At 45.6% G+C, this 26279-nt stretch overlaps 1 protein-coding gene and 1 pseudogene across 1 annotated transcript in view; both read right to left on the reverse strand.

Moving 5' to 3' along the window:
* parpbp (PARP1 binding protein) overlaps positions 1–26279 on the reverse strand; it is a 52600-nt gene that overhangs the window by 14209 nt on the left and 12112 nt on the right. Inside the window, exons 4-6 of the mRNA XM_078221116.1 lie at positions 23231–23335; positions 21448–21618; positions 17626–17780 (exon numbers count right to left, since the gene is read on the reverse strand). Of these exons, the coding sequence (XP_078077242.1) occupies positions 17626–17780; positions 21448–21618; positions 23231–23335 (431 nt within the window). The remainder of the gene's footprint in view (positions 1–17625; positions 17781–21447; positions 21619–23230; positions 23336–26279) is intronic.
* LOC144499291 (5S ribosomal RNA) lies at positions 17047–17165 on the reverse strand (annotated as a pseudogene).

Here is a 26279-nt window from a genome sequence, read left to right on the forward strand (position 1 = left end):
AACATTGACTCTGGACCCCATGAAGTCTCATGGCATCAGGTCAAATATGGGCAAGGGAACCTCCTGCTGGTTACCACCTACTACCCTCCCTCACCTGATGAATCAATACTCCTCCATGTTGAAAACCACTTGGAGGAAGCACTGAGGGTGGCAAGGACGCTGAATGTACTCTGGGTGGGGACTTCAATCAACAGTAGCACAGCCGCATTGCTGAAGTCCGGTCTGGCTGAGTCCTCAAAGACATAGCCGGCAGACTGGGTGTGGGGTCGGTGGTGAGGGAACTGACCTGAGGGAAAAATCTACTTGATTTCACCCTCACCTATCCACCTGTCACTAATGTATCTGCCCATTGGTATTGGGCAGAGTGATCACACCCTCCTTGTGGAAATGAAGTCCCATCTTTGGGCTGAGGATACCCTCTGTCGTGTCGTGTGGCAGTAACACCATATTGAATGGATAGGTGCAGAACAGACCCAACATCTCCAGACTGGGCATCCATCAGGCGTTGTGGGCCATTAGCGCAACAGAATTGTACTCGACCACAATCAGCAACCTCATGGCCCAGTATATCCCCCACTCTACCATCCCCACCAAGCCAAGGGATGGACCCTGGTTCAATGGAGTGTGCAGGAGGGCATGCCAGGAGCAGCACCAGGCATACCTAAAAATGAGGTGTCAACCTGGTGAAGCTACAACACAGGACTACTTGCATGCCAAACAGCATGAACAGCAAGTAATAGACAGAGCTAAGCGATCCCATAACCAACAGATCCGATAAAATCTAGTCTTGCAACCCCCTTGAATGTTGAAGGTGAAGGGATTATGTGTTTGAGGATTTTGTCAGGATTTGCTGGGGTGGATAGAAACATAACATTTTCCATTGATAGCTAGAGGCCTAGGACAAAGAATCAGAGCAGGCCATTCAGGAGATGTTTAGAAACACTTGCACGCAAAGTGGTGTTGCCCTCCCACAGAACACAGATGTTAGCTTAATTAATAATTTAGAGTCTGAAACTGATAGATTTTTGTTACACGAGAATATAAAGGATATGGAGCCAAGGCTGATGGATGGAGTTCAGCCATGACCTCACTGAATAGCAGGGCAGGCCCAAGGGGCTGAACGGCCTCCCGTGTTCCAAAACTTGTGCTTTGATCATTCCTTTCTGGCTTCAGTTAAACTTACTCTCATTTCTATCATTTCCTTCCTTCACCAATCCTAATCTGCTGACACTGTTCTGAAACTGGCGATAGACGTAGAGAGAGAGCGAGAGAGAGAGACAGGAACACAGGGAGAGAGAGAGAGAGAGAGGCAGGCAGAGAGAGAGCAAAAGAGAGGCAGGCAGGCAGAGAGCAAGAGACGAGATGGGCTGAATGGCCTCCACTATGCTGTAACATTTCTATGGTTCTGTGGATTCAACTCCCAACTGAGCAATTTCAGAATTCAAATTCAGTTTTAAAAATCTGGAAAAGCAGTAAAATCAAAATGGTGAGGCCTGCTGTTGCCACGGTGACTGCTGTCAGATTGTAAACATCAAAACATTAAAAAATAGGAGGCCATTCGGCCCTTCGAGCCTGCTCCATCATTCATTTTGATCATAGCTGATCATCCAACTCATCGTCTGATCTGCCTTCCCTCCATACCCTTTGATCCCCTTCACCCCAAGAGCTATATCGAACTGCTCCTTGAAAACATTCAATGTTTTGGCCTCAACTACTTTATGTGATAGAGAATTCCACAGACTCACCACTCTGAGTGAAGAAATTTCTCCTCATCTCAGTCCTAAAAGGTTTACCCCGTATCTCAATCTGTGACCCCTGGTTCTGGACTCCTCCACTATCGGGAGCATCCTTCCTGCATCTACCCTGTCCAGTCCTGTTAGAATTTTATAGGTTTTTACACGATCCCCCCTCATTCCTTTGAACTCCAGTGAATATAATCTTAACCTAGTCAATCTCTCCTCATACTTCAGTTGTGCCATCCCCAGAATCAGCCTGGTAAACCTTCACTGCACTCCCGATAGAGCAAGAACATCCTTCCTCAAATAAGACCAAAACTGTACACAATATTCCAGGTGTGGCCTCACCAAGGCCCTATATAACTGCATCAAAACATCCCTGCTCCTGTACTCCAATTCTCTCACAATGAAGGCCAACGTACCATTTGCCTTCTTTACCACCTGCTGTACCTACATGCTTACCTTCAGTGACTGGTGTACAAGGATACCCAGGTCTCATTGCACACTCCCCTCTCCTAATTTATGGACATTCAGATTATAATCTGCCTTCCCGTTTTTGCTACCAAAGTGGATAACCTCACATTTATCCAAATTAAACTGCATCAACACCCAACCAATTCATGAATTTGGGGAACAAGCCGACCATCGTACCCAGGTTAGGTCTCCAAATTCACACCAAAATGGGTTGGCTTGATTGCCCTCCAAACTCCCCAGAAAGCCTCTCAATTATTGGAAGTTCACCACCAACACCACCTCCTCAGGGCAACAAGGGATAATTAGGGCATGAGTTCCAGACACGTCAGTCTGGAAAAATCGGCCCTTCAGCCCAATCTAAACCTAAGACTTTTGTGCTAAAATAGGCCACCTTAAACTCCCGTGAACGTCAGTCTTGTCTATGCAATACCCTGCTCAGGTCAGTAGCAAACAGGTTATCGGGTCATTATCACATGGCTGTCTGTGGGAGCTTGCTGTGCACTGATGTCTGCACAATGTTCAGCACCATTCACGACTCCTCAGATACTGAAGCAGTCCATGTCCAAATGTAATAAGATCTGGACAATATCCAAGCTTGGGCTGACAAGTGGCAAGTAACATTTGTGCCACACAAGTGCCAGGCAATGGCCATCTCCAACAAGAGAGAATCTAGCCATCACCCCTTAACGTTCAATGCCATTACCATTGCTGAATCTCCCACTATCAACACCCTGGGGTTATCATTGACCTGAAATGGAACTGGACTAGCTATATAAATACTGTGGCTACAAGAGCAGGTCAAAAGCTGGGAATTGCGTAGGAATGTGTGTGGGAATTCTGACTCCCCAAAGCCTGTCCACCATCTACAAGCCACAAGTCAGGAATGTGATGGAATACTCTCCATTTGCCTGGATGGGTGCAGCTCCAACAACACTCAAGAAGCTCGACACCATCCAGGACAAAGCAACCCACATGATTGCTACCCCTTCCACAAACATTCACGCCCTCCACCACTGACGAACAGTGGCAATTGTGTGTATCATCTACAAGATGCACTGCAGGAACTCACCAAGGTTCCTTACACAGCACCTTCCAAACCCATGACCCCTATCGTCAAGAAGGACAAGGGCAGCAGATATCTGGGAACACCACCACTTGTAAGTCATCCTGACTTGGAAATATATTGCCGTTGCTTCACAGTCGCTGGGTCAAAATCCTGGAATTCTCTCCCTAACAGCACTGTGGGTGTACCTACACCATAGAGAATGCAGCGGTTTACAAAGGCACCACTTTCTGACAAGTAACTGGGGATGGGCAATAAATGCTGGCCTAGCCAGCAATGTCCATATCCCATAGATGAATTAAAAAAAATTAAATTAGCTGCTACGTCACCTATATTATCACAGTGACAACACTTTCAAAGTATTCCATTTACTGTAAAGTGCATTGGGATCCAAGGGCCATGAAAGGGGCTATATAAATGCAAGCTTTTTTTGTAAGGTGCAAAGGAATAGTTTAAACAAGAGAGGCATCCACTGATTGGCAAATATAGATACAAAGTAAATAGATACTGACACACATCTGGTCATCATAATGTAGCCTATTTGTCGCAGAGAAAATTTTGATAAAAAGTTATAATTGTGCTTAACGGACAAGATATAATCCAAATAAAATACTGACTATTCATGCAATTATAAACCCCTTTCTTTCTATATAGGAAATCCTGAAATAGAGGTTAGATTGGGAAAGGACATTAAACTACTGGCTGATAGAGCTGGACTCTGACCTCATAACAGTGAAGATATTTGGCCAATTCTAAATTGTGTAATAATTGACAGATTATAAAAATAAACCAAATGCAAGGCTGGCTGACAGAATCTGCTGATGTCCCGCAGCGTTACTGGGAACTCAGGGCAATGTCACGGTTCTGATCGTTTAAAGAGAAATGCAGATATAACAAACAAGTTTGCCAAACTAAACAGTGTTGGTGAAGGTGGTGCAACCACTGGACCGTGAAGATGCCAGGTCTCAGCGCTCACCCCATCCCAGCTTCCCAGGTGCCTTTATTGGACACATGGCACTGGTCATTTGCCATTAGGGTCACTCAACAAGGTGTTGCTGATAAAAAATGGCACCTTTTACAATCTCAAACAGTGACAGAGAATCATAGAATCATAGAAACTCTACAGTGCAGAAAGAGGCCATTGGGCCCATCGAGTCTGCACTGACCACAATCCCACCAAAGGCCCTACCCCCATATCCCTACATATTTACCCGCTAATCCCTCTAACCTACGTATCTCTGGACACTAAGGGGCAATTTTAGCATGGCCAATCGACCTAACCCGCACATCTTTGGACTGTGGGAGGAAACCGGAGCACCCGGAGGAAACCCACGCGGACACGAGGAGAATGTGCAAACTCCACACAGACAGTGACCCAAGCCGGGAATCGAACCCAGGTCCCTGGAGCTGCGAAGCAGCAGTGCTAACCACTGTGCTACCGTGCTCTTTACAGCTTACAAATTATCCCTGAAGTGTAGACATTGCTGTAATGCCAATTTGAGCTCCCACAAACAGCCAATTAATAATATTGACTGTTATTCCTGTTCTTGTAGTGATTTTAGTTGAGGAATAAATATTAGGTAGGATCCCAGGGAGAATGCCCTTGCTGCTTCTGAACTGGGATGTAGTGGGATCCCTTACCTCCACTCAAGAGGATCAAAGAGATTAATGTCTGATCCTAAAGATGGTGTTAGAGCGCGGGGAGCACGCTCAGTGCTACCCTGTAGTGCCAGCCCCGATTCTGTGTTCAAGTGTCTGGAGTGGCACTTCAGCCAACAACCTTCTGACCAACAGGGGTCGGGGAGAGTGCACATTCAGTGGTACGCTTGCTGTCCCCACAGCAACCCCTGGTGGCAGTCTGAGCAGACCCATAGCTGGGGAGTGAGAATTCCCAAACGTAGGGGAGTCATTGCCTCACTTTCCAAGTTGAAAATGAATTAGATGCCCCCCTCCTGCCCCCCTTACATTGAAACTAAAGGAACAGAACCTCACCTTCCTTTAGGCATCTCACAGCCTTTCAGATTCAACATTAAATTGAATCATTTCAGATCCTCAGCTCTGCATCCATTTTTTTCAGACAGCAGCTTTTGTTAATGATTTTGCTGTTGCCATTTACACCTCGTCTAGACACAGTTTCTGGTTCTTTACTTCTTTGATATGCACCATCCTTTTTTGTCCTTTACTCTCTCCTGCCTTCCACTCTAGCACAGACCACACTCCCCTCCCTTCTCCACTGTCTCTGTACTTCTTCTTTCCCTGCCTTTTTTGATTTTGCACTTGATTCTCCTTCCTCGCCACTTCACACAAAGCTACCCATCAGGCAGGAGCAAAGCAGAAAACAGTCAAAACAATCAATAGCAGGAGGTGCACGTTCTCTGGCACGGAACATAATGGCCTTCCTGCACTTCCGTACCCACAATGCATTGGACGTGTTGCTGGAACGGTGGGAATTGCAACATCGCGATCCTGTTGTCAACTATAAGAGGGGTCACCTTGTAGCAGCGTGTCCTGGACACGGATGTAAACCGGGCAGTACGATGTCACAGTGATTGGCACTGCTGCCTCACAGGGCCAGGGGCTCGGGTTCGATTCCCAATTTGGGTCACTGTCTGTGTGGAGTTTGCACATTCTCCCCGTGTCGGCGTGGGTTTCCTCTGGGAGCTCCGGTTTCCTCCCACAGTCCAAAGATGTGCTGGTGGATTGGCCATGCTAAATTGTCCCTTAGTGTCAGGGGACTAGCTAGGGTAAATGCATGGGGTAATGGGGATAGAGCCTGGTGGGATTGTTGTCGGTGCAGACTCGATGGGCTGAATGGCCTCCTTCTGCACTGTAAGGTTCTATGCTTCTATGATTGTATAATATTTACTAGTTCTGAAAGAAGTTCTTGACTTAAAACATTGGGTGAGAAATTGGATAGCGCTGTTTATTTTTTAGGTGCAGAGGTTGTGATTTGTGACCTGTCCTTGCCCATTCAGGTTGTGGTTGATAACACAAAAACTGGGTGTCATCTGCAGCTGGTAGCATAAAGCCAAGTGGCATCCATGCTACACCTCCAAGTGACTGGCTGGCTCTGCACTTCGCTTGTGGTCTGGCAGCATGGTGTGCAGAACAGGCAGCCAACTCTTCAAGACAAGCTGTGCCTTCAAGGGAAATGACATCAAAATATTACTGCTCCAAAATATTACTACAATGTAAATTACAATGTAAACTGAGGCAGAGAGAGGCTGCCCATAGTGAGGGATGCAACACTGGAGGATCCGGGGTGCAGGTGGGCAGAAAGGGAAAAGTCAGTGTTCATTCCGGGTCCAGGACATGCTTGGGAGCTGGATTATCTTCTGTTACTCGACAGAAAGAGACACCCTTGTGTTTATTGTCTGCAATGAGGTGATTGTAATCCCCAAAATATACAATGTCAACAGGCATTATGAAACATGCCATCCCTCTCACAAGGCAAAATGCCCGGAAGGTTCTGCCTCACGTACTCGACAGCTTTCAAATCTGAAGGCAGCCACAGAGGTGGGCACTTAGACAAGCATTAAACAAAAGAGTGACGTGGGACTTTGGCTAACTTTTGCATTGCTTGGTTACTTGCAAAAAAAATGGAAATCCATTCTCAGATGGCGAATTAGTGAAAAAAAAGCACCATTGAATCATAAGACCATAAGACATAGGAGCAGAATTAGGCCACTCGGCCCATCGAGTCTGCTCCGCCATTCAATCATGGCTGATATTTTTCTCATCCCCATTCTCCTGTCTTTTCCCCATAACCCCTGATCCCCTTATTAATCAAGAACCTATCTATCTCTGTCTTAAAGACACTCAATGACCTGGCCTCCATAGCCTTCTGCGGCAAAGAGTTCCACAGATTCGCCACTCTCTGGCTGAAGAAATTCCTCCTCATCTCTGTTTTAAAGGATCGTCCCTTTAGCCTGAGGTTGTGCGCTCTGGTTCTAGTTTTTCCCACTAGTGGAAACATCCTCTCCATGTCCACTCTATCCAGGCCTCACAGTATCCTGCAAGTTTCAATAAGATCCCCCCTCACCCTTCTAAACTCCAACAAGTACAGACTCAGAGTCCTCAACCATTCCTCATACGACAAGCTCTTCATTCCAGGGATCATTCTTGTGAACCTCCTCTGGACCCTTTACAAGGCCAGCACATCCTTCCTTAGATACGGGGCCCAAAACTGCTCACAATACTCCAATTGGGGTCTGACCAGAGCCTTATACAGCCTCAGAAGTACATCCCTGCTCTTGTATTCTTGAATCGGCAGATGTTTATTTGTTTGGTTTAAACACCAAGAGGAAATGATCAAACGTCTGCCGCTCAGCAGCTGTACCGAGAGTCAGAGAACAAGAAGTTGCTGCTGATCTAGCAGAGCAGCTTTTCAGATCGGTACGATGGTGAGGCTATCAGTGTAGCGCTGGGTAAATGCAGAGATATTAACAACACTGCTCTGCTCCGCACATGGGTTTGTTGTGTTGACTGATCTGAATATGAGAAGAATTTTTAGATCTCTTGGGAATACATGGGCGAACACAGAGCTCACTATTTCAAGTCATTTACTAATTATTTTAAAGGGCATGCATTACCTTTGGAAGAAATTGTATCAGTTACAACAGATAGGAGCGTCTCCATGACAGGAATGCACCAGGGAGTTGGAGCTTTGTTGAAAGCTTGCATACCGAACATATTTGCTGTGCACTGCACAATACACCAAGTACTCTGCGCTAAACTTAACACAGAAGACAGACTGAAAGCTGGTACAGATTGTTAACTTTTTAATGGTTAATGCAAATGCCCAAAGCCCATTCATACAGCTCACCCACTAGCCTAAGTTGCCCACTCGACTAACGCTTTCAGAGGGCAGTTAAGATTCAACCACATTGCTGTGGGTCTGGAGTCACATGTAGGCCAGACCGGGTAAGGACGGCAGATTTCCTTCCCTAAAGGGACATTAGTGAACCAGATGGGTTTTTATGACAATCAAAATTGGCTTCAACGTTCACAATTACTGAGACTAACTTTTAATTCCTGAGTTACGACCATTTAGAAAGATGCGGATTAATCCGGGATAGTCAGCACGGATTCGTGAAGGGCAAGTCGTGCCTCACAAATTTGATAGAATTTTTTGAGGAGGTAACTAAGTGTGTTGATGAAGGTAGGGCAGTTGATGTCATATACATGGATTTTAGTAAGGCGTTTTATAAGGTCCCCCATGGTCGGCTTATGATGAAAGTGAGGAGGTGTGGGATAGAGGGAAAGTTGGCCAATTGGATAGGTAACTGGCTGTCTGATCGAAGACAGAGGGTGGTGGTGGATGGAAAATTTTCGGATTGGAGGCAGGTTGCTAGCGGAGTGCCACAGGGATCAGTGCTTGGTCCTCTGCTCTTTGTGATTTTTATTAATGACTTAGAGGAGGGGGCTGAAGGGTGGATCAGTAAATTTGCTGATGACACCAAGATTGGTGGAGTAGTGGATGAGGTGGAGGGCTGTTGTAGGCTGCAAAGAGACATAGATAGGATGCAAAGCTGGGCTGAAAAATGGCAAATGGATTTTAACCCTGATAAATGTGAGGTGATTCATTTTGGTAGGACTAATTTAAATGTGGATTACAGGGTCAAAGGTAGGGTTCTGAAGACTGTGGAGGAACAGAGAGATCTTGGGGTTCATATCCACAGATCTCTAAAGGTTGCCACTCAAGTGGATAGAGCTGTGAAGAAGGCCTATAATGTGTTAGCTTTTATTAACAGGGGGTTGGGGTTTAAGAGCCGTGGGGTTATGCTGCAACTGTACAGGACCTTGGTGAGACCACATTTGGAATATTGTGTGCAGTTCTGGTCACCTCACTATAAGAAGGATGTGGAAGCGCTGGAAAGAGTGCAGAGAAGATTTACCAGGATGCTGCCTGGTTTGGAGGGTAGGTCTTATGAGGAAAGGTTGAGGGAGCTAGGGCTGTTCTCTCTGGAGCGGAGGAGGCTGAGGGGAGACTTAATAGGGGTTTATAAAATGATGAAGGGGATAGATAGAGTGAACGTTCAAAGACTATTTCCTCGGGTGGATGGAGCTATTACAAGGGGGCATAACTATAGGGTTCGTGGTGGGAGATACAGGAAGGATATCAGAGGTAGGTTCTTTACGCAGAGAGTGGTTGGGGTGTGGAATGGACTGCCTGCAGTGATAGTGGAGTCAGACACTTTAGGAACATTTAAGCGGTTATTGGATAGGCACATGGAGCACACCAGGATGATAGGGAGTGGGACAGCTTGATCTTGGTTTCAGATAAAGCTCAGCACAACCTCGTGGGCCGAAGGGCCTGTTCTGTGCTGTACTGTTCTATGTTCTAAGAGTTTATTAATTGAATTCAAATTCCACTTGCTGCCCTGGTGAGATTTGAACTCAGAACATTAGCTTGTGCCCTGGATGACTGATCCACAAAAATCACAGAATCTTTATTGTGCAGGAGATCATTCAGCCCATCAAGTTTGCACTGGCTCTTTGAAAGAGCATTCTATTTAGAGCCACTTCATCCTCATAACCTTGTACATTATCTCCGTTCAGGAAGTGTGTTCCAGACTCCAAACAAAATCGTGCCCATCACTCTGCTGTTTAAAATAGAAGGCAGCAAACCAGAGAATTATAGATCAGGTGGCTTAACAATTTGTCCGCAACTGACGCAGGTCTGTAATGAAGGACAGATAGCTTGGTGAAGTTCAGCTGATTTGGATTGGTATTGGGTAGGTTAGGCCGGATGCAGCTGGCGGTGCAAAGGGCATGTCATTAGACACGATGGTGGTGTACTGCGACCCCACAGCCCTCTTGCCTCTGCCAGGATTATGCAGATACAAGATACATAAATTAAAGGATATCAAGTCCATCATGGAGGTACCTGCTGCCCTCATCTTCATGATTGCAAAAAGCAGAGGAAATCACAATAAGCATCAGAGCACCCAAATGATCCGGGTACAACTGCACTGAGAGTGTGAGGGTAAAGGTCAGGCAGCGAAGGTTAAGGTGGCTGAGGTCAAGGGTCACTCAGGTTATGCCATTGTCAGCAAAGCATTGAAGCTGATAACTAGTCTAGCATGCAATAAATGCAAGTTAGGCGCCGGGCCCTTTAAATAATGCCAGGGCAGGTTCACACTCATTGTTTATCAAGGGAACAATAGAGAATTTGACCAGATGCACATTGACCTAATTAGGAAACCTGGTGTCATACTGGCCAGCTGGGTAACATCAGGACAGGGACCAATTCAACATCCTCTGGAACACAAACGGAACACACCTGCACAGGCCCTACTTATCCAGCTATAGAAACATAGAATATTAGAGCACGAGGAGGCCATTCAGGTGGCAGTTTTTCAAGGAATGTCTGTCTAGAGTTCTACAGGACAACGTTCCGAGCAGACAGGGAGGAGTTGGTAGGTTAAAGGAACCGTGGTGCACGAAAGCTGTGCGGGACCTAATCGAGAAGAAAAGGAAAGCATACAAAAGGTTTAGCAAGCTTGGCGAAGATAGGGATCGAGATGAGTATACGGCTTGTAGAAAGGGACTAAAGAAGGAAATTAGGAGAGCCAGAAGGGGTCACGAGAAGGCCTTGGCAGGTAGGATTAAGGAAAACCCTAAGGCGTTCTATAAATATGTGAAGAGTAAAAGGATGAGACGAGAAGGAATAGGGCCTATAAAAGGTGAAGGCGGGAAAATCTGTACGGAACCAGTAGAAATGGCAGAGGTGCTTAATGAGTATTTTGCCTCGGTTTTCACAGAGGAGAAGGATCTGGGTGGATGTACTGCGGGTTTGCGGTGGACTGAAAAGATGGAGTATGTGGACTTTAACAAAGAGCTTGTGCTGGAATCTTTGAATGGCATCAAGATAGATAAGTCGCCGGGTCTGGATGGGATGTACCCCAGGTTACTGTGGGAGGCGAGGGAAGAGGTTGCAGAGCCTCTGGCAATGATCTTTGCGTCATCGGCGGAGACGGGGGAGTTGCCGGAGGATTGCGGATGTGGTTCCTATTTTCAAGAAGGGAAATAGGGATAGCCCAGGAAATTACCGACCGGTGAGTCTAACCTCAGTGGTTGGTAAGCTGATGGAGAAGATCCTGAGGGACAAGATTTATGAGCATTTGGAGAGGTTTAGTATGCTCAAGAATACTCAGCATGGCTTTGTCAAAGGCAGATCGTGCCTTACGAGCCTGGTGGAGTTCTTTGAAAATGTGACTAAACTCATTGACGAGGGGAAAGTGGTAGATGTGGTTTATATGGATTTTAGCAAGGCGTTTGATAAGGTCCCCCATGCAAGGCTTCTAGAAAAAGTGAGAGGGCATGGGATCCAAGGGGCTGCTGCCCGGTGGATCCAGAACTGGCTTGCCCAAAGGAGGCAGAGAGTGGGTATAGATGGGCCTTTTTCTAAATGGAGGTCGGTCACCAGTGGTGTGCCCCAGGGATCTGTTCTGGGACCCTTGCTGTTTGTCATTTTCATAAATGACCTGGATGAGGAAGTGGAGGGATGGGTTGGTAAGTTTGCCGACGACACGAAGGTTGGTGGGGTTGTGGATAGTCTGGAGGGATGTCAGAAGTTACAGAGGGACATAGATAGGATGCAAGACTGGACGGAAAAGTGGCAGATGGACTTCAACCCAGATAAATGCGTAGTGGTCCATTTTGGCAGGTCAAATGGGACGAAGGAGTACAATATAAAGGGAAAGACTCTTAGTACTGTAGAGGATCAGAAGGACCTTGGGGTCCGGGTCCATAGGACTCTAAAATCGGCCCCGCAGGTGGAGGAGGTGGTTAAGAAGGCGTATGGTGTGCTGGCCTTTATCAATCGAGGGATTGAGTTTAGGAGTCCGGGGATAATGATGCAGCTATATAAGACCTCGTCAGACCCCACTTGGAGTACTGTGCTCAGTTCGGGTCGCCTCATTACAGGAAGGATGTGGAAAAGATTGAAAGGGTGCAGAGGAGATTTACAAGGATGTTGCCTGGATTGAGTGGCATGCCTTATGAGGATAGGCTGAGGGAGCTCGGTCTTTTCTCCTTGGAAAGACGTAGGATGAGAGGAGACCTAATAGAGGTATATAAGATGTTGAGAGGCATAGATCGGGTGGACTCTCAGAGGCTTTTTCCCAGGGTGGAAATGGCTGCTACGAGAGGACACAGGTTTAAGGTGCTGTGGGGTTGGTACAGGGGAAATGTGAGGGGGAAGTTTTTCACACAGAGGGTGGTGGGCGAGTGGAATCGGCTGCAGTCAGTGGTGGTGGAGGCAAACTCAATAGGGTCCTTTAAGAGACTCCTGGATGAGTACATGGGACTTAATAGGATGGAGGGTTATAGGTAGGCCTAAAAGGTAGGGATCTGTTCGGCACAACTTGTGGGGCCTAAGGGCCTGTTTTGTGCTGTAGTTTTTCTATGTTTCTATTTAGCCCTTTGAGCCTGATCCACCATTCATTAGGATCATGGCCCATCATCCAACCCAATAGCCTCCCTCCCTATCCTTTGATCCCCTTCACCTCAAGTGCCAAGTCTAACTCCTTGAAAACATACAATGTTTGGGTCTCAACTGCTTTCTGTGGAAGTGAATTCCACAGACTGACCACTTTCTGGGTGAAGAAATCTCTCCTCATCTCGGTCTTAAACAGTCTACCTTGTGTACTCAAAACTATGACCCCTGGTTCTAGACAACCCCACCATCAGGAATTTCCTTCCTGCATCTACCCTGTCCAGTCCTGCTAGAATATTATAGCTTTCTATGAGATCTCAACTTATTCTTTTGAACTCCAGTGAATACAATCCTAAACAACTCAATCTCTCCTCATACGCTGAGTGACAGATGCAGGATTGCAGACGGCTGGACGGGGCTGATAGGGAAACCTGCACAAGGTAGACACTCTGCAGCAGGCAATTCCACACCCGTTAACTCTCCCACTCTCCACAAATTCTGCCTGACCTAAGCAAACCTGTGCTTTTAAAAAAAATTCTGATTTGCAGCGCTTAGCTTTTGTAAAAAGATATTTCCCTGTCTATCAACTCCTCCGTTCCGAACACTGATCCACTGTAGCCCAGATAGTCTTGTTTAAAAAGCTGGGGTCCAGTGAGTGCGCAGGTCACAGCCAAGTGTGTGGCTGTTCTGGCAGACTGCAGGCCAACATACAGCTGTGCTCCACTGTAACAGCTGGTGAGAATTGGCCCTCCCTAGGATTCAGTCAGATGTACATACACTAATTATATGGCATGAATATAAAAAAGGGCAACAGAATAGAGCTACATAATAGAGACCGTGTAAAGAACACCACTTCATGTAACTCAAATAGTTTCAATTATTTGCGTGTTAGCTGTGTGTGATGCAATCATGATACAGTTGACTGATTAAACACATGGAGTTTTATGATTTTTAGGGACTGGATGGAGGTGGATTAAATTCAACAGCTGCTCGATGCTCATTCCAAGAATGAGAGAAGACTTGATTTTTCCAGTCAACGCAAACTCAGCATTTTTCATTTTGGCATTCAGCGTATAAAATCTGACAAGCCATTTTGTCTCTCCCTCTGTTTCAAGTTTATTTTCCAGTTAAGCCTTGCTTAACCAGTAAATCAATTTCTATTTGATTTTAAAAAATGTACTTTGCTTTCAGTTAGAATCACAGGACGCGATCTTACCGGCTGTTCATGCCATGCTCCCGCCGCTGAGAGGTCAGGGAATTTGGCACCCAGCCAAATCTCCGTTCATTGCAGGGAGATGGGAAAATCCCGCTGGCGTGAACGGCCGTAACATCCCGGCCTTACAGCGCGGAAGGAGGCCATTTAGCCCATCACGCCTACATTGACCCTTTGAAAGAAGTGCAAGTGACAATTTTTGACCTTCCCGACATTGAGCACTTCACGTTCCAGCTTCCTCTCAGCAAAATGTCCCATGTGTGGAAAATCTACATTCTTATTTTGTACAAGGTGATGTAAAAATCAAATCATTTACTTTATAAAGAAACTCATTTTCTTTCTGACTCGGCTGTACTCCGTTAAACTGTTTGTAGGCCTGAATTTAATTAGACAGCAGGGTAAGCATTTCCTTTGTGTCTCTTGAGCCAGAGCAATTGGTTTGCTCTGCTGCACAGCTTTCACTGTGGCACTGACCTTTCAGTCTCCCACCTGCAACCCAAGCCAGGGGGAGACCCATGCTGCCTCTTTTTCAGAAAGCCTCTCGAACCACGTATCCATCAGGCAGTGCCGAGGACAGCAGTGAGCCTTCCCCTGGAATCAAGACCTGCAGAAGCCTTGCCCACTGAGAGCTGCTGGCCAATCAGAAGGCCTCAATTGGTGGCGGGGTAGGGAGATCGACCGTGGGGCCCTCGTGCCCAGAACATAATCCCTGGCAGAGGCAAGAGGGCAGTGGGGTCCCAGTACACATCCTTCGCATTCTCCAATCAAGCCACCTGAGAGCAGTAGAATCTGCCCCATTTTATTTTTGCTTCAAGAACAGCGAATGTCACAAAAGTTCAGCAGGTCTGGCAGCATCCAGGAGAGAAAGCAGAGCTTCGACAGCCAGCATAATCAAGGACCCCACGCACCCTGGACATTCTCTCTTCCACCTTCTTCCGTTGGGAAAAAGATACAAAAGTCTGACATCACTTACCACCTGACTCCAGAACAGTTTCTTCCCTGCTGCTGTCAGACTTTTAAATGGACTTACCTTGCATTAAGTTGATCTTTCTCTACACCCTAGCTATGACTGTAACACTACATTCTGCACTCTCTCGTTTCCTTCTCTATGAATGGTATGCTTTGTCTATATAGCGTGCAAGAAACAATACTCTTCACTGTGTCCCCAATACATGTGACAGTAATGAATCAAATCAGAGCTAAGTTTTTGAGTCTTTTTGTCTCTTCCTCAGAACTGAGGTGAGTGAGACTGTGTTGGATATTAACGTGTAGCTGAGAAATTGCAACAAAAAAATAGCAAACGTAGCTAACGTGTCCGGTTGCGCACATTGCAGCCCTTGGGACTCGACATCCCCAGTTCAGCAGCTTTAGATTACAACCTTTCTCTTCCATCCTAAACCGAGTTTAAAAAAATATCCCATATGCGCATTACCCCCAACGCCCCCCCCCCACCCCCCATCACAAGCGCGCACATACGCCCTTCTGTCTTGTTCCTAAAGTTGCTACAGTTTGTTGCAATCTCTCTCAGCTCCAACACATTCCCCATCCCTTCAATTCTGACGAATAGCCAAAGGACTCGAAAGGTGAACTCTGCTTTTTCTCCTTACAGATGCTGCCAGACCTGCTGAGATTTTCCAGCATCCTCTGTTCCTATTCCACATTCCGGTATCCGTAGTATTCTGCTCATGTTTGTTATTGTCCATTTAATTAGTGAAAAATTAAAGTAATTTTGTAACAATGTGTTTTGACACAGACTGTTACTGTTTATTCACAATATGAAGCTTTAGATTGTATTTCTAAAGCAGAGATTGAAATAAACCATGCAATTTTATACCTTCATCCTTGGGACATGGCAACGCTGGCGAGGCAGCATTTATTGCCACCCCAAAGTTGCCCAGAGGCATGAGGGGTCAACCACAGAGTGGGACTGGAGTCACCTGTAGAACAGGTACGGCGGCACGGTAGCACCGTGGTTAGCACTGCTGCTTCACAGCGCCAGGGACCTGAGTTCGATTCCCAGCTTGGGTCATTGTCTGTATGGAGTTTGCACGTTCTCCCTGTGTCTGCGTGGGTTTCCTCCGGGTGCTCCGGTTTCCTCCCACAGTCTGAAAGGCGTGCTGGTTAGGTGCATTGACCCAAAAAGGCACCGGAGTGTGGCGACTGGGGAAATTTCACAGTAACTTCATTGCAGTGTTAATGTAAGCCTTGTTTAAACTTTCCCTTTAACCTTCTCTGTTTCTCCTATCTCTCCAATCCTGGCACCATTCAAATAACTCATCACTGATCCCTTCCAAGACTTTGTCCTTCCTAAAGTGCGGTCCAGAATTGGATACAATGCTCCAATCATGTGCACTCGGCAGGTGGACAATGGGAGAGTTATAGGAGAGTTATAATATGTCAGCTGTTGAACATTCGTACAAGCTTTCTGTTTCCAGTTGTGATGGTGAATCTGAAATATGAACCAATCACTTTTGTGCAGATGTTGATGAACGTTCTGGGCAGCTCTTGACATTTTCTGTTTTCATTTTGCACTCAGCTAGTGGCTAAGGGACTGGACTAGAAACCCACAGGCTGGGAGTTCAAATCCAACCATGGCAACTCCTGAGTTCAAAATTTCTGATCATTTCTGGATTGCCGGCAGTACAAAATACACAACTGGTTCATTAGAATATAGAACATTACAGCACAATACAGGCCATTTGGCCCTCGATGTTGCGCCGACCAGTGAAACCAATCTAAAGCCCATCTAACCTACACTATTCCAATATCATCCATATATTTATCCAATGACCATTGGTGAAGGGAAGCTGCCAACATCACCTTTTTTAAAAAGTTTATTTATTAGTCACAAGTAGGTTTACATTCACACTGCAATGAAGTTACTGTGAAATTGCCCTAGTCGCCACACTGCGGCGCCTGTTCAGAAGGAGAATTTAGCATGGCCAATGCGCCTAACCAGCACATCTTTGGACTGTGGGAGGAAACTGGAGCACCCGGAGGAAGCCCACGCAGTCATGGGGAGAACCTGCAGACTCCACACAGACAGTGACCCAAGCCAGGAATCGAACCCAGGTCCCTAGTGCTGAGAGGCAGCAGTACTGACCACTGTGCCACCCCAAACCTACTGCATCTGGTATGCCCAGGCGGTTTCCCATCCAAGTACTAACCAGGCCCAAGTCTGCTTAGCTTCCGAGATCAGACAAGATCGGGCATTTTCAGATTAGTATGGCCGTAGGCAGAGGTGCAATAGATTCAAAATCGTGAGGTTATTTTCTGTTTCTAATGACAGAAGGGTCAGTGACCAGAGGGCAGAGATATTACAAAGATAACTGACAAAAGAGACAGGTGCAAGATGAGGAGAATTTTTTCTTAACAAAAGCACACAGCAACTTCTGATGATCTGGAACGCGCTGCTGGTGGAAGCAGATTCAATGGTTATATTCAGAAATACTTGAAGGAGAGAAAATTTGCACAACTATGGGGACAAGTTTAGGCAAGTTGCATATCTCTATCATAGAGCCAGCACGGGAACAATGGGCTGAATGGCCTCTTTCTATGCTGTAAGATTTTATGACGTCAATGTTGTAGCAAATAAAAAGGCTGTTTGTGCTGCATGAAATTTACTCCCCGTGACATGTTGGTTAAAAATACAACTTGTCTCATTCTATTCATGAGGTGCTAAGAGAAGCTTGATTACCTGGAGTCCAAAGTTTCTCCCATTATTTCTTGCAACTTATCGATGAAATGCACAAAGTCTAGAAGTCCTTTGACGTGTGGCATCAGTGGATCGTTATCTGAAGGTGCATAACCTTTCCCTCCAAGTTCAAAACACCGAATAAAGGATGTTGCAGCCTTAGCGAGGGGGAGGGAGGGGGGGGGGGGGGGGAAACAAAGACACTGTTAGATTGCATACCAAAGAGACAAGTATCAACATAAGCTGCTGTTCTCTTAGTGAAACAGTGCAAGCACAAGGCAATGAACAACCTTTGACAATCTCTTGACACAGCTCACACGCTTGGCAATGACAATGATCAAGGACTGGTTCTGGGGTGTAGTTTCAGTCACAGAGGCACTAATTTTTAAAAATTCTTTCAGGGAATGTGACTAGGCCGGCATTTATTGCCCATTCCTAATTGCCCGTGAGAAGGTGGTAGCGAGTTGGCTTCTTGAATTTCTGCAGTCCATATGGTGTGGGTACACCCACAGTGCTGTTAAGGAGGGAGTTCCAGGATTTTGGCCAGGTGAGATTGAAGGAATGGTGATGTATTTCCAATGTGGAGATGCTGGCGTTGGACTGGGGTAAGCACAGTAAGAAGTCTCACAACACCAGGTTAAAGTCCAACAGGTTTATTTGGTAGCAAATACCATAAGCTTTCGGAGCGCTGCCCCTTCGTCAGATGAAGTGGTTATCCACGAAGTGGATATCCACTCCATCTGACGAAGGAGCTGTGCTCCGAAAGCTTATGGTATTTGCTACCAAATAAACCTGTTGGACTTTAACCTGGTGTTGTGAGACTTCTTAATGTATTTCCTGGCCAGGATGGTGTGTGGCTTGGAGGGGAACTTGCAAGTGGTGATGTTCCCATGCATCTGCTGCCCTTGTCCCTCTAGATGACAGAGGTCATGGGTTTTAAAGGTTCTGTCTCAGGAGCCTTGGTGAGTTGCTACAGTGCATTGTGTAGATGAGACACACTGCTGTCATTGCATGTTGGTGGTGGAGGGAGTGGATGTTGAAAGTGATGGAGCCAATCAAGCAGCTGCTTTCCCTGGATGGTGTCAAGCTCCTCGAGTGTTGTTGGAGCTGCACTCATTCAGGCAAGTGTAGAGTATTCCATCACACTCCTGGCTTGGGCCTTCTGGATGATGGACAGGCTTTGGGGTGTCAGGAGGCGAGTAACTTGCTGCAGTATTCCCAGCCTCTGACCTGCTCCTGTAGCCACAGTATTTATATGGATAGTCCAATTCAGTTCCTGATCGATGGAACCCCCCAGGATGTTGATAGTGGAAGATTCAGCGATGATAATGTCATTGAATGTACAGGATTGATGGTTAGAACAAAGAACAAAGGAAATTACAGCACAGGAACAGGCCCTTTGGCCCTCCAAGCCTGCACCAACCATGCTGCCTGACTGAACTAAAACCCCCTACCCTTCCGGGGACCATATCCCTCCATTCCCATCCTATTCAAGAATTTGTCAAGACACCCCTTAAAAGTCACAGTTAGGTCCTCTCTTGTTGGAGATAGTCATTGCCTGGTTCGAGTGTTTCTTGCCACATCAGCCCAAGCCTGGATATTGTCCGGGTCTTGCTGTATTTGTAAATGGACTGCTTCCAAGTAAGGATAGCAACACAAACTTGCATTCATATATTGCCTTTAACATATCGCCTCCGTAAAACATCGTAAGACACTTCATAGGAGGATACATCAACAAAATTGGACACAAAGACAGAGAACAGTCCAGCACAGCTAACAGTCTCGAGGTATCAAAGGCTGACGATGGAGAAGATTCAGAGCCGAATCCCTCCATAGCTGTTAACGTTACCACAGTAGATAGACAGCACTGTCGCAGCTGTTTAGTTAGAAACATAAGTAAGATATTGTAGATTTTTTCACTAAGATATTACAAAGTGAACAAAATGTGACAAATTATGTGACAAATAATAGTTTTGTTCAGCAGATAATGGCAACAAGCTGAACAAAAGTTGCATTTACATAGTGCCTTTCACAACTTCAGAATGTACAATGCGCTTTACAGCCAATGAAGCACTTTTGTTGTAACTATAGAATGATAGCACACTGTAGCACAGGGGAGGCCATTCAGCCCACTGTCCTTGTGCCAGCTCTTTGAAAGAGCTATCTAATTACCCCCCTATCTCCTGCACTTTCCCCAAGCTCCTGTAATGTTTTTTCCCTTTTCAAAATTACCACTGAATTTGTTTCCAGCGTGTTACAGGACACAACACATTGCAGTGATAGAAAAACCTCATGACTCCTCTGGTCCTTTTGCTCGTTACCATAAATCTGTGTCCTCTGGTTCCCAACCCTCCTGCCAGTGGAAACAGTTTCTCTTTATTTAATTTATCTAAACCTCCACTTAACCTGTGCACCAATCCGTACTCAGCAAGCTTAAATAAGCATCACTGGAGTAAATGACCAGATACTCTTGTTTAAGTGATGTTGGGTTAGAAATAAGTATTGGTGGAAGGCAGCCAGGATAACTCCCCTGTTCGTGGACTGGTGTCATGTGATCTTTTACTTCCACCCGAGAGGGCAGATGGGGCCTTGATTTCAACTTTGCATCCAAAGGATGACACCTCTGACAGTGCAGCACTCTGGCAGTACTGCACTGGGAGTGTCAGCATGTGCTCGAGTCTCTGGAGTAGGATTTGGTCCCCGGTTGCTCTGACTCCGAGATGAGAGTGCTCGCACTGAGTCACAATTGAAGTGGAGATACAATTGAAAATTTCTCCTGGGAAACATGTCAATGATTATTGTTTTCTTTTAAACCCTTTGAAAAAAGTACACATAAAAAATGATACTAATACTCAAGGATTGGCCGGTTAATGGACTCTCCATCACACCTGCGCCCACCGACCTAAAAACAACTCACAGATCGGCAACATTGTGATTTTAAAATTCTCATCGTTGTCCTCAATTCCCTCCCCCTTCCTACCTCTGTAGCCTTCTCCATTCCTCCAACTGGGGAGGCAATGGCCTAGTGGTATTATCGCTAGACTATTAATCCAGAAACTCAGCTAATGTTCTGGGGACCCAGGTTCAAATACTGCCACGGCAGCTGGTGGAATTTGAATTCAATAAACAATATCTAGAATTAAGAATCTACTGATGACCATGAAACCATTGTTGATTGTCGGAAAAACCCACCCGGATCACGAATGTCCTTTAGGGAAGGAAATCTGCCATCCTTACCTGGTCTGGCTTACATGTGACTCCAGAGCCACAGCAATGTGGTTGACTCTCAACTGCCCTTGGGCAACTAGAGATGGGCAATAAATGCTGGCCAGCCAGCGACGCCCATGTCTCACGAATGAATAAAACAAAACTCTCTGACATCCCTTCATCCAGAAGTGGAGAATGTATCTTCAGCTGCCTCAGTCCTAATCCAGGGAATTCCCTTTCATTGAGGGGAAAATTGAACCCGGCACCAGCTTCCATGTCATGGGGGGGGAAAGATCTGCGTGTGCCACCGCACCGGAGGGGACACAGCATCGGCTGGTTTGTCAACCGAGCAGTTTGACAATTTGTTTTGGTTCCGTCATATGTTGTATCTCTTCAAACTTTTCCGCTGTAAACCAAACTTTTGGTCACCTTCCCTACTCTCTCCAGATGGCCTCTTTGTGCTGGAAAGTGTCTGCCAATTTTGATCTGATTATTCTTGGGAAGGGCCTTGGGATATTTTACTCCGTTAAAGGCATATATAAATGTGAATTATTATTCATCAAGCACATGTTAACTTAAATAAGATTAAAAGCATTGTCTTAGGTTGTTTTGTTTTACCAGGTACAGTGATGTTTGCTTGCTGCAAGCTGTGTGCCTCAGATCAGTGAAGGCAGTTCTTCCAAGACCTCGCTCAGGGATATTGATGATACATGCCAGAGCAAGATCGCTCTTCGAGTTCACCAGTAAGTTCAAATAATCACAAAGGAGCTTCCTCAGGGCCGGTGCCAACTGCAGCAGGAATATAACACAGCAGTACAAAAACGTTAACAACAGTTACACAACCAGACAACTTACTTTGTCTTCAGCTACCACTGAGTGCCAAAATATACTTCCCAAGATGTTATAAATCTAAAGGAACATCAGAATTGTTTCTTAAACTTGGAGACTGAAAATATCTGCTTTTAAAAGGTTGATACTCTTGTGTTGTGTCAGCTGTGGCTCAGTGGGTAGCACTCTCTCCTGAGTCTAAATGTTCTGAGTTCAAGTTCCAATCGGAGACTTCAGCACAAAACCTAGGCTGACACTCCCAGTGCAGCATGGTGGAGCTAACGTAGTGTAAGAACAAAGGCATTGGAACAGATCAAAAAGTATCAAGTGAAAGACATAGCAAACAGAGTGGGGAAGAAAAAAGACACCCCCAATAGGTGTTCACATTCACTTTATACTTGTGCAAGAAATTCTACGTTAAATGTTGAAGAGGCCAGATCTAAAGTTACAGCAACAAAGCTGCATGTAACATTTAAGATAGTTTATCATTAACATTCAGTGTTATTTGCAAGAGTCTGTTTGAACTGAAAATATTTAAAAAAAACTTGCCATGAGAGCGAGGAGGAACTCAAGGACTGTCAGCAGTCCTCCCAATCACCTACAATCAATACCCTTTAATCTCTGCTCGAAAACTTTTCAATTTATGAAGATTAAACCAACTGGAGTGGTTCACCATTTTTTTAAAAAGAAAAACCATTATTATTGGGCTCAATCTTTAATGTAACATTTCTGCCCTGAACTCTCCTTCTCAGACATAGCATTCAGTTGCTATGAATTACCTTCACTATTTTCAGAACCTTTACTCAGCCGACTGAAATCTGCCCATTTATTTGTCAGGAACAGAGGGGCAAAAAACAAGCACATTCAGCCACTCAAGTGTTATGTTCCAGAAAACTCGTTAGTGAGGATAGACCTGGAGCCTATCTTTATGCTTATTCATGGGTTTGCACATTACATGCATACACCTCCTAACCCACCAACATAAGTTCTGTTCTGTGGGGCACAAGTAAATCCGCAGTTAATGTTCAGCACCTGCAAACAATTAAACACAATTTCCATACAATTGATATCAAGCTTGTTCCACCATAGCGGTTAGCACTGCTACTTCACAGCACCAGGGACCCGGGTTCAATTCTGACCTCGGATCACTGTCTGTGCAGAGATTGCACGTTCTCCCCATGTCTGCATGGGTTTCCTCTGGGTGCTCCGGTTTCCTCCCACAGTCTGAAAGGCGCACAGGTTAGGTTGGTTGGCCATGGTAAATTGCCCCTTAGTGTCAGGGGAATAGCAGGGTAAATATGTGGAGTTACGAGGATAGGGCCTGGGTGGGATTGTTGTCAGTGCAGACTCAATGGGCCGAATGGCCTCCTTCTGCACTGTAGGAATTCTGTGATTGCAGTATAATTTTCAAATGTCAGCCTCAGTTAGTGTTTCTAATTGTGGGGATAGTGCTACCAACCGAGCCATGCAGATACTCAGGAGTCTGCCTCATTCCCACAACTGCGACGCAACTCCATGTTCACAAGGTGGCCACTAACTTTAAATTAAGTGTCAATGTTTGTTTTAGCATCACCTTAGAAATGACTAGACGATTCTCATTGGCTGGAGAAGTGGGAACTGGAGTCAAGGAATCTTCTAACATTTTCGAAGTGCCCAAAAGGAAATCCAACAGTTCCACCTGAAAGAATTTGCAATTATTTACTTTAGCAACACATCAACAATACATTGCATCAGATAAAACAGAACGGTGTAGCACAGAAGGAGACTGTTCGGCATATCGTGTCTGGGCCAGCTCCCTGAAAGAGCTATCCAACTGGTCCCATACCCAATAACCGTACAATCATTTCCCCTTCAAGTATTTATCCGGTTCTCTCTTGAAAGTCATTGTTGAATCTATTTCCTTGCCATTCCAAATCATAACAACTTGCCACATTAAAAGAAAATAATTCTAATCTCCACGTGCCCCCTCCCCCAGTTCTTTCACTAATTATCAGAAATTGGTGTCCTCTGGTTGCCATTGGAAACAGTTTCATCCTATTAACTATCGTCAGTGTTATCTGCTTCAAATATTCTATGTGGCAGCAAGTTCCGCTTTCATGTCACTCACTGTCCAAAGATATTTCTCCTCAATTCTTCATTAGCAGATTTTCAGTGGCATTGCTCAATTATTTTGCATAGATATAAGTGCACTATCACGCCACAAATTAAAACATGCTACCGTGCAAAGGGACCTGGGGGTCCTTGTGCATGAGACGCAAAAGCCCAGTCTGCAGGTACAACAGGTGATCAAGAAGGCAAATGGGATGTTGGCCTATATTGCGAGGGGGATAGAATATAAAAGCAGGGATGACTTGATGCACCTGTACAGGGCATTGGTGAGGCCGCAGCTGGAATACTGTGTGCAGTATTGGGACCCTTATATGAGGAAGGATATATTGGCATTGGAGGGAGTGCAGAGAAGGTTCACCAGGTTGATACCGGAGATGAGGGGTTTGGATTATGAGGAGAGGCTGAGGAGATTGGGTTTGTACTCGTTGGAGTTTAGAAGGATGAGGGGGGATCTTATGGAGACTTATAAGATAATGCGGGGGCTGGATAGGGTGGAGGCGGAGAGATTCTTTCCACTTAGTAAGGAAGATAAAACTAGAGGACACAGCCTCAAAATAAAGGGGGGTCGGTTTAAGACAGAGTTGAGGAGGAACTTCTTCTCCCAGAGGGTGGTGAATCTCTGGAATTCTCTGCCCACTGAGGTGGTGGAGGCTACCTCGCTGAATATGTTTAAAGCGCGGATGGATGGATTCCTGATCGGTAAGGGAATTAAGGGTTATGGGGATCAGGCGGGTAAGTGGTACTGATCCACGTCAGATCAGCCATGATCTTATTGAATGGCGGGGCAGGCTCGAGGGGCTAGATGGCCTACTCCTGCTCCTATTTCTTATGTTCTTATCACACTTTGATGTTAACGTTATTAAGGCCACAGGGCCCAATTGCTGTTAAGCAAGTACAGCCTTGGATCAATCAGTGTTCCATTGTTGCAGAGTCAGACAGCAGTGCAGATGTAAAAATGCTCATCATTTCAGACTGCAGTTCATGGATAAATGGAATGAGTGAAGGGAGGGAAAGCAGAGACACACAGGCAGACTGGGAGAGACAGGCCAGGATTTTACATTAATAACTACCAGTACTCTCCATTACTGAGTAAATCAGATAGCAACAACTGGAGTATGCACACTTCCAGTTAAAAGCAAAAACCGGGAAATTGTGACCTGGGTACCTCTTCACGATACAGTACCTCACCAATGCACTCAGCATTGAAGGAATTGCAATGACATGAAGTTGGGGAAGCACGGTACCACAGTGGTTAGCACTGCTGCTTCACAGCTCCAAGGACCTGGGTTCGATTCCCGGCTTGGGTCACTGTCTGTGTGGAGTTTGCACATTCTCCTCGTGTCTGCGTGGGTTTCCTCCGGGTGCTCCGGTTTCCTCCCACAGTCCAAAGATGTGCGGGTTAGGTTGATTGGCCATGCTAAAATTGTCCCTTAGTGTCCTGAGATGCGTAGGTTAGAGGGATTAGTGGGTAAATATGTAGGGATATGGGGGTAGGGCCTGGGTGGGATTGTGGTCGGTGCAGACTCGATGGGCCGAATGGCCTCTTTCTGTGCTGTAGGGTTTCTATGATTCATTTCTATGATTATCCACTAAACACACTAGAAGCAAATAGGTCTGTGCACTCAGATACAAGTGAATTTTAACATTGTGATAAGTCATAATTATGACCAAATATCATCTCCAGTCCTGAAAATTAACTTTACAATTGTGGAGTCTCGAGCCTTCAGAACTCAGAGGAGTTTTTTGTTTCAGAAATTAACACACTTTCTTTACTTTTTATGTCTGTTCCTTGATGTTGGTTGACGGTTAATATTAAACAGGACAATTGCCCTCACTGGAATGAGGGGTTAAATTGAGGATCCAACCACCCTCATAGGTGCCCATAAGACAATAAGGAATAGGAACAGGAGGAGACCATTCAGCCTTTTGAGCCTACTCTGCCATTTAACAAGATCATGGCTGATCTAACACTCACTAAGTTCACTTTCCTGCTTTCTCTCCTTAATTCCCCAACTGATTAAAAACCTATCGATCTCAGCCTAGGTAATGTTCAAGGACTCAACCTCCACAGCTTCCTGGGGCAAAGAATTCCAAAGATTCACCACAGTCTGAGATAAGAAATTCTTCCTCAAATCCATCTTAAAGGAGCATCCCATTATTCTGCGACTATGCCCTCTTTCCCACACTCTCCCATGAGTGGAAATATCCTCCCAACATTTATCCTGTCTACCCCCCTAAAAATATTTTATGTTTGAATCATAACACTTCTCATTCCTCTGAACTCCAAGGAGTACAAACCCAACTTGTTCAATCTTTCCTCATATGGCAGTCCCTCCATACCCAGCCGGGATCATCCTAGTGAGCCTCCTCTGTACTGCCTCCAATGATAATATATCTTTCCTTAAATGAGGGGACCAAAACTGTCTACGTATTCTAAATGTGGTCTCACTAGTTCCTTGTACAGTTACAGCAATGGTATGTTTTGCCTCCTTCCCTTTTGGAACAACATTAGC

Source organism: Mustelus asterias, chromosome 9, assembly GCF_964213995.1.
Source record: "Mustelus asterias chromosome 9, sMusAst1.hap1.1, whole genome shotgun sequence".
Classification (NCBI taxonomy): domain Eukaryota; kingdom Metazoa; phylum Chordata; class Chondrichthyes; order Carcharhiniformes; family Triakidae; genus Mustelus; species Mustelus asterias.